General features: G+C 36.4%; 1 protein-coding gene across 2 annotated transcripts; it reads right to left on the reverse strand.

Moving 5' to 3' along the window:
• Positions 1 to 1,579: 1,579 nt before the first annotated feature.
• BDCG_05604 lies at positions 1,580 to 6,198 on the reverse strand. 2 transcript variants are annotated; one of them, XM_045421294.1, is made up of 5 exons: positions 5,952 to 6,132; positions 5,731 to 5,878; positions 5,158 to 5,646; positions 3,828 to 5,093; positions 3,182 to 3,739 (listed from the first exon to the last, which is right to left on the reverse strand). In XM_045421294.1, the coding sequence occupies exons 2-4, from the start codon at positions 5,833 to 5,835 to the stop codon at positions 3,957 to 3,959; spliced, it is 1,731 nt and encodes a 576-aa protein (XP_045281321.1). In that variant the 5' UTR covers positions 5,836 to 5,878; positions 5,952 to 6,132; the 3' UTR covers positions 3,182 to 3,739; positions 3,828 to 3,956. The 2 variants fall into 2 exon arrangements, with proteins under 2 accessions (XP_045277211.1, XP_045281321.1); XM_045421293.1 differs by having other exon boundaries at positions 1,580 to 5,093; positions 5,731 to 6,198.
• Between the last annotated feature and the right edge of the window lie 2,972 nt (positions 6,199 to 9,170).

Consider the following 9,170-nt stretch of genomic DNA (forward strand, 5'->3'; position numbering starts at 1 on the left):
TCTTTAATAAGAAGTTAGTATCTAGTTATTCTATATAAATAATGAGCTAATACTGTTCTCTCATTTCATGAGTAAGAATAATCAGAGTGATATCTCAGTGATATCTTACTATTAAGAAAGAGTAATCTGCTGATTTTGTATAGAAGTGAGATTCTCTTATTTATTAATCAGATTTTTCTATGATATATTTGAATAATATTATAGAGTGATTAAAAACCAGTTTAAACAGCCTGTAGAATAAATGAAATCATCTGTATAAAAGTAATAAGCTATGTGAAACCGCAGCAGAGTCTTGACTAGACTGACTGTGTAATTATATCTGAGATCAGAACCAGATTTTTTAGTAGTCTTATTATCAATTTAATCAATTCTATTACACAGTTTTAACATTAAATAGTAGTCTTATACTGTCTCAGTGAGACTTACTGTCTACTCTTATTATATTTTTCAAATAAGATTATGATTTTCACTTCTCAATTTAAATTATTTTTATTACTTTAAATAACTTTAAATCTTATTTAAGTGTTATTAAAAAGCATTACTTTTTAAAAAATTAAAAATAGTTTAAAAAAAATCTTAAAATGTCTAAAAATATTAACTTTATATGAAGAATGAGACTAAATGAAATTAAATAAGATTACTTTCTTATTTTTTTCAAGTCATGATTTTATTTTAAGATCTTATATATAGTTACTTTACATGTTTTTTTAATAACTAGTCTCAGTGAGATTCATGCTAAGAAATGTATAAGATCAGATTAAATGAAATCAAACATGAAATTCATAGTCTCAGCAGTCAGTCTAGTTCTAACATGATCAGAGATATGACACTTCTGATTTAGTAAATATTAAATTTATTTTTCAGAATGAAGAATTTGAATTGAATCATTTATAAATATATACTGATAAGAAAATAGTTGCTTGATATAAATATTAACAAGATAGATATATTTTAAAATATAAAAAATAAATTAAAAAAAGTTTATTGTAACAGATAAGATTGCAGAAAATTTAAATTATTTTTATTTACTATTTATTTGTAATAATAATAGTAGATTTCATACTACTTTCACTTTTAAATCTGTATTATAGTTATATGAATTGAAATCTGAATCTTTCTAGTTATTATAATACTATTGCATATAAGCTGATTTGAAATATTCTTTATATCATCTTCTCTCATGAAGTTCTCAACTACATGATATAAAAAAGCTTCAAAATCTTCATTAAATTAAGTATCTAATTAATTCTTCAATTCTGACAAGATATCTGATGTGATCTTTGACTTTATATCACATGTTGAACAGAGTGTTTCACAGCAGCAAAGATTTCATTGAATTCAATATACAGTGGCCAGGTGGCAATCAATACTCCGCACGATCTCAGCAGGCATATACAATCTCATGAATAATGAAATCACTGAGTTGAGATAGCATATTGATGATAAAGGTAAGAAGGATGTGTATTTGGATGATATTTGATTGAAAAAGACATGTATTGTCTAATCGAATGATTCTAGAGAAATGTAGATATTTTGAATTTTTTTGTGGTGTTTTGCTACTAATTTTCAGGGTGCTGGGAAAATTCTGTTTTCGCAAGCAATAGTTACGTCCGCCACAATAGCTCCGCCACAGATTCCGTTCGTTTATGATATAAGCCTAACTCCCCGCGCGGCCAGAGGAGCCCGCCGGGGGCTTGGATACCCACCAGGCGAACGAACCCCGTTGCAGGCGACTAATTCTCTCTAACCAAGCCCTATCCTTGACATGCGACATGCCTAAGCTGGTCTTGGTCGCGCCGATTAGCCTACTGCAGAAACTACTGGTGGATCTGATCTTGACTGTGACGAGCTTCGCCAAACTGCTGGGCTACCCTGGCGCCTGATGATGTTGACTGGAAGCGGACGAAGAACTACTCACTTTTGTTTGTTTGAGATAGAGGAGATATGAATGGGTAAGCCCCGTGCCGCATTTTCAATGCACAATGATGAGGAATATAGCTCTAGCTCACCTCTCGACGGGTACTAGCAATATTTGGCTGATCTGCTCCTTTGACAGATTTCCATGAACGCAAGACAACGAGGCGTGACGGCTTGTCACTTCCGGGTTTGATATTTCTCAAAAAAGAGAGAGAGAGAAAGAGAGAGAGAGAGAGCTCTTGCCACTTCACCAAAGATCTATCCAGCACTGCCACCCCCCCAGCCTGGTGGGAATTGATTGATTGCCCAGTTTGCTGACAGGTTTCATGAACTAAAGGGCTTTAATGCAAGAGTTTATGCATCCATTTCCAGATGTGGACCTTCTAAGAAGACCTTTGTACTCCTCCAAAGATCCTGGACTGCAATTGCTCTTGAACTTGTGTCATTTGTCGCATTACCAATTGGGCCTACATCTCTTTTATCGCTGGCGATAGCAGGCAGGCCAAACAGGAGACAAAACAACGGTCTGGCCGAAAAATGATTCTGGTATCCACACCAGCCGGTCCATGATGGAGCCAACGAATCATCGCCCAAGGAAAAGCTTAGGGGCGAAGTACAGATGTTGCGGGGAAACTTAGAGCGGGTGTTTTCTGGCCATAGAGCTAAAAGCTGGGGTTACGAGCAAGATCTTGCGCCTATCGTCATATTGTCGATCCCAAGACTGCGTCTGCCGCATCAAAGTGTAGAACGCAACTCAGTGACATTGGCAACGTTGCGGGGGGCATCGTCGTCTAGACGTACGATATTTCTTTTTATGGAATCAAAACTTCTACAGAGGGTGGGGAGGGAAGAAAGCTCACTTGCGCTATCTCTTCATTGACATGCCTGTTTTTGCCGCCTTTCCTGGTTCATGACATGGTGCGTCCGAAGGGTAGTTATAATATAAAGAGAGCTGTCGATTCCTGCTTTCGAGACGACATATATTCTGTCTTGAACCAGTTAAAACAAAACCTGCCAAACAAACCATTGAGAGCCCATATCGACAGGATCAAGGACTCTGCAGTCGTTGCGGGGTGTAATTGGGTTTGTAAGTCGGATTAAGTAGAGAGAGCCATGGAAGCCACATTTTTGACCAATCATCTACAGTAACTATAGGATGTGGAACCGCCTGTAGTTACAGCATGCATTAAATCGCTAGCCCGCTACAATGTTATAAGCGCTCTAGCTGCCGCCAATGGCGGACCTCAGTATGTTTTTTTTCTTTTTTTTCTTTTTTTTTTTTTCGTCTTTCGTTTATTTTCCTTCCCCTGACAGATTTCAGCGTCCCGCATTTTTGTGGACATGAGGATCGTAGAGCTAAAAAATCTTTTTGCGCGACAATAGATATCCCATTATTGGACCTTGCCTGTCTTGCTACCGTTAAATTTAATACTGTAAGAATTGAGCCATCCTGGAGTATTTTCATTTCATCATAAATGCAGGAAACTTATATGAGATTTAACAATAGCCTGCTTGCAAGCGGTGCCCATAAGCAAATGGATACGACGGAGTGGTTGTTAGGGAGTGAAGGGGACAGGAGGAGAGGGCGGGGGAGGCTACCAAGTGAAATGCATTAAACATCCAGGGAAGGGAAACGGAGGTATCTGGGCTTTTGTAGGACAGAAAACAGTGAATAACTAATGTAATGCAATTCAATTTCATCCATGATGAAAGTAGAGGATGTTGAAGAGCTGTGTGAGGAATTTGGATGATCGTAAAGTACTTCCCTAGCCGCGGAACTTGGAGCTTCATGGGTATAATAAAACATATCGGAATATCCTGTCTATTTGTATATATTGTATAAATATGTTGGCAAGTTGTTCAATAGAATACTGAGGTATAGAGGTGGGAAGAAAAGTAAGAACGACTACCTTTTGACGCAAATGCACCTAATCCTGCCGTCCATGTATGTATGGCATGGTCCCAATAAACGCCCCCAAATTATATATCACCCAAAATGGAATTCAATTCATACCCCCCTCTACTACTCCCCTCCCTATTCAATCTAGCCCTCCAGCCAAATACTCTCCAACCTCAACCCCAATCTCCCTCGCCATGTCCGCAATCCACTCGCTCGGGCCCGTAGAGTTAGAACTAACCGCCACGCTCGCATTAAGACACCACTTCTCTGCGCCGTCTACGCCCGCTGCCGACGAGGCAGGTACAAGGAGGCGTAACCGCTGCAGCGTGGCTAGCTCTGGATATATCGTGTCAGCGATGGGTTTGCTCGCAGTCGGTGCGGCGGGTGGGTTTGGGTCGATGGCGCGGTAGATGGCGAGGAGGCGTTCGAGGGGGAACGGTCGCGGGTTTATGAAACCTGCGCCAGTATTGCCGGATGAGGATGATGATGCTAGCGCGGAGGAGAGGGCTGATTTTGTGATCTTTGTATGTTTTGATTTACGTCTTCTGGCGCCCGGGGATTTTGACGGCGTAGCTGCTGCGGCTTCTGCGGTGTCTAGGTCTTGCTCTTGGGCTTGTGCTTGGGAGAGAACTTTTAGGCGTCTGCGATGGTGGGCACGCTTGTTGCGGGCGGAAAGAGAGGACGAGGAGAATTTCGAGAAGAAGATCGTGTCGAGCCGGGGCGGGATGTGGGCTGCCAGGAAAGCTGAGGTGAGGACTAAAGTTGGGAGGTAGGGGAGCGAGGGAAATGGAGATGATGAGAGGGGGACAGACGAAGCAACAGTTGTTGCGTTGTTTGCCAAAATAAGTGTTTCATTCGTAGTGATGCGATGGACCAGCACCTCTTCACCCTGGTGTTGGAATAAAGCCCTATTTCTAACAAGGAGTCGAGAAAAGTCCCACTGAGCACTGGGGTTCAATCCCGGAGGCTTTTCGTTGTTGGTTATTGGAGAAACAAACCGCGGCCAGAGTTTCTCGCACGCAGATTGGAAAATTGGAATGGTACTGGCGGTTGGTCCAATGAGAGAGTCATAGACAGTTGATATGAAAGGTGGATATATTCTCATTGCGGTATCTGTAGGTAATCCGGGTAATTTAGGTAGCTGGGAGGCCGCAAGTATCGAAATGGCCTCGTTCCGCGAATATGGGGGATGATAAATATGGGGAATTCCGGCAACTTGCAGCAAAAGTGGTCGTGGAGAAGATCTCATGACGAATACCACACATATTGATGGGACCTACAACGAGTGTGAGGAAAAATCATTCACGGCAAAAAAAAAAAAAGGTACACTGCTAACATACCAATTCAGCCAATCTCCCCAGAGCAGCAAAGAGCATCTGGCCCCCTTCCCTTAAACCATCCACACCATCCATAACTAGGACGAATTTTTCACACCCAGCGCTATCCAAAACGTCCCTGAGCACGCCCGGCAGCGAACTGATATGGTCACACCTAGCTCTGGCGCGGATACCTTCCGTAAAACGCCGCCGCGCATCCTCGTCCGGGAACGAAGCTGACGCACATGCGCCTGATATAACAACTGCCACAATTCTGCCCAGTAGATGTCGCACGGTTATACACTCCGCGCACTTCACGACGGCGTAAGGTAGTATAGCGCAGCGGCTTCCATCTCCATCTCCATTAACATCTAACTCTTCGCTGTCACTACTAGATCGCGTACCCACTGGCGGAAGTTCGTTATACGCAGTTAGCAATGCGTTTAGGATGCTTGACTTCCCCGAACCCCGGGGACCGTGGACTATGATGGCTGGCGGAGATGGAAGATCGGGCTATGAGATATACAAACAGAGCTAGTTAGCTGTTCAGTCTAGGACTAGGTGGCATTTTTATTTTGTTCGTAGACGGAGACTAACACTTAACAGGCACGCGAGTTGTCGGATTTGGAGCTCTCTCCATGGCCATTGGCGTGAGATAGTCACGGCCAGTTCTTCAGGCAGGCGAGGGAGCAAGACTCTCATGCTGGCTTGCGTTGCTAGGGCCTACCTTAGGTTGTCGTCGTAACTATGCAAAAATTAAAAGCTGCTTGCTAAGCGGCTGATTTGGGCTGTTCCGAATGAGTGAGCACTCCGCTCACAGTATCACTTTCAAAGGTAAGGAATGCTGGAATAGCATGCCATTACTTCTCTATAAACTGTGCACTATCCACAACCGCCTGCGTCGAAGCTCTCTTTAAGCGTGATCGTATGCGTACGCTCGTGAGGTTAGCTTGAATGGAAAGCTTTGACTTATCTCAGCACGCTCAGACCCTGTGCAGCATATTGCCTAAGTAATCCGGCATGACACTACCTAGGTAGTTAAACTACTTTTATCACCAAGTCATGTGCTCAGAGCAATTGTTGATGATTACTTGTACACAGGTATGTCCCGGTGTTTTCATTAGTGCTACTTTAATATTTTAGTGGCATTCTAACATTCATTCTGAGGGAATCCATGGCATTCTCAAGTTTGAGTGTGTTTTTCATTATAAAGCAGAATACATAGAATTAACATAGAATTATATTAATATTCAGTATAGCTATTATCTATCTATATAACAGTCTGATAGTAAGCTGATATCTTTATTATAAGTTCTTATAATTACTTCTCTATTATAGTATTTCAGATAGCTCTAATCACTTATTAAAGTATAGTATAAAAAAGATTCTTCTTATCTTTATAATTCTCTTATATTCACTACTTTATAAGATTTTATATAGATTTAATTAAGTTTAAATCTAATAAATATAATAGTTAATCTATAAAGATAATTTTATATTTTTAAAAATCTTAATTATTATTATTATTATTATTATTCTTTAATTATAGATATAGACTGATAATGTGATTATGTCTGAGATCAGAATCAGAATATTTAATAGTTTTATTATTAATTTAATTAATCTTATTACATAGTTTTAACATTAGATAGTAGTTTTATACTGTCTCAATGAAACTTACTGTCTACTTTTATTATATTTTTTAAATAAGATCATGATTTTCACTTCTTAATTTAAATTATTTTTATTGCTTTAAATGACTTTAAATCTCATTTAAGTGTTATCAAAAAGCATTACTTTTTAAAAAATTAAAAGTAGTCTAAAAAAAATCTTAAAATGTCTAAAAATAGTAACTTTATGTTAAGAATGAGATTAAATGAAATTAAATGAGATCACTTTCTTATTTTTTCAAAGTCATGATCTCATTTTAAGATCTGATATATAATTACTTTACATGTTTTTTTAATAATTAGTCTCAGTGAAATTCATACTAAGAAATGTATAAGATCAGATTAAATGAAATTAAATATGAAATTCATAATCTCAGCAGTTAGTCTATATAGATGTATATAGTTAGAGACTATAATATTTATCTGAGAACTTTTAGTTCTCAGAGTTTTTCTAATATCTATAGAGTTAACTATTATACATTTATCAATTTTAAATATGCAAAATCAGAAAATTGCAGCTCAGAATATAAAAACTGTTTATAAATTACAGTATTTTAACATCTTCTAATACTTTGAAATCATTTGAAAATATCATGATAAAAGAAAAGAGAATAAAGTTTTAAAGATAGACATATTAAATAAATAGATAGAAAATTTGAAAAAGCTGACTGAAAGACAGTTGAAGAAAGTATAAAACTGTTAAAATCTGAAAGACAGAGTGAGCTATATTGAAATCCTGGTCAAGATATCTCAAATGAAATGCTTAAGAATAGAGTGAAGCTCATTACATCTATTATTCTAGTAAGTGTTAAAGATAATATTTCAAAGAGAAAGTCTTTTGAGTATTCAAAACCTTGATAAAATGAGAATATTATATCTAAAAGAAAACAATTGACTACTGCTAGAAGAAATTGAAAGAATGATATAATTTCTGATAAAGAGTTTAAAGCTGTCAGAAATGAATATTTTTCAGATATTAAAAAAGCTAAAACAGACTACTGAAATAAATTTCTTGAAGAAGTATAAGAAAAAGAAGTTTTTAAAGCTTTTAACTATACTAAAACAAGAAGTGTAGCAAAACTTTCAACCTTAAAATATGAGTTTCAGAATGAATTATATACAGCAAACTCTGTTGAGAAAAAATATCAAGCTTTTATAAGAACTCTCTTTCAAAACTCATCAGATTCAGATTCAGAGAAAGAGAATATATCACTTCTTAACTATATTAATGAAAATGACTGAGAATGATCTGATCTTACTCAAGATAAATTAGAGTCAGCTATGTTCTCAAGTTCAGTTAAGATAGCTGCAGGGCCTGATTCAATTAATTACTTAATTATTCAAAATACATACTTCTACTTAAAGAATGAATATTTTGAGCTCTTTTTCAATCTCTTGAAAAATGAATATCATTCTGAATGCTGGAGAGAAGCTACTGAAGTGATTCTTATAAAATCTAATAGAAAAACTTCAATTTTCAAGTTATATAGAGTAATATCTCTATTGAACTGTCTAGAAAAGATTTTAGAAAAGATAATAGCTACTCAACTATCTTTTATAAGCTCTATCAGTAATTATGTTTTATTCAGTGAATAAATGAGAGATAGAAAACAGTGTTCTGTAATTAACACTATTCTCTCAGTTGTTCATAATATTCAAATAGCAAAGTATGAAGATCTGATCTCAACTGCAGTTTTTATTGATATAAATGAAGTATTTAATTATGTTTCAAAGTCAAAGTTAATTCAGATATTAAAGATGTTAAAACTGTCACTTTCTCTAATAAAATATGTTAACTGTTTTATATCTAAAAGAATTATACAACTTTTCTTTGATGAAATGAAATAAGACAAGACTGAGATAAAAATAGAAGTATTATAAGAATCTTCAATCTCACTCATTTTATTTACAATATACACTGCATATCTATTCAAAAATAGAAATATGAGAATAGTGTAATCTCTGAGTCATATGAATGATATTAATCTAGTCTACAGCTTAAAAACTATCAAAGAGAATTTAAAAGTGATTGAAGAAGCTGTAAAGAAAATCTTTATTAGAGCAGATATCAATTAAATTCAATTTAATATGAATAAAACTGAGTTAATTCATTTCTTTTCTAAATTCAATGAGAAAGAACTATCTCTAACTCTTTTAAATAGAGAGATTAAACTCAGTGTAAATATCAAATAATTAGAAGTATGATTAAACTTCAAGTTGAATTTTAAATATCATATTCAACAAAGAACTGTCAAGACAGAAAGACTATTAAATACAGAGAGAGATCTATTCTTCCAGACTATGAGACAGTTATATATAGTCTGTATTACATCAGTAGCTGATTATGAAGTTCAAGTTTGATGAAAT

The sequence above is a fragment of the Blastomyces dermatitidis genome, assembly GCF_000003525.1.
Source record: "Blastomyces dermatitidis ER-3 genomic scaffold supercont1.5, whole genome shotgun sequence".
Lineage (NCBI taxonomy): Eukaryota > Fungi > Ascomycota > Eurotiomycetes > Onygenales > Ajellomycetaceae > Blastomyces > Blastomyces dermatitidis.

Bases quoted from the DNA above. Each gene is read 5' to 3' on its own strand.
- BDCG_05604 (XM_045421293.1), bottom strand. From the start codon at position 5,835: ATGAGAGTCTTGCTCCCTCGCCTGCCTGAAGAACTGGCCGTGACTATC. The intron at 5,647-5,730 runs GTTAGTCTCCGT...TATATCTCATAG, and splicing joins AACTCGCGTGCCTGTTAAGT to CCCGATCTTCCATCTCCGCC. The intron at 5,094-5,157 runs GTATGTTAGCAG...CACTCGTTGTAG, and splicing joins TGGGGAGATTGGCTGAATTG to GTCCCATCAATATGTGTGGT.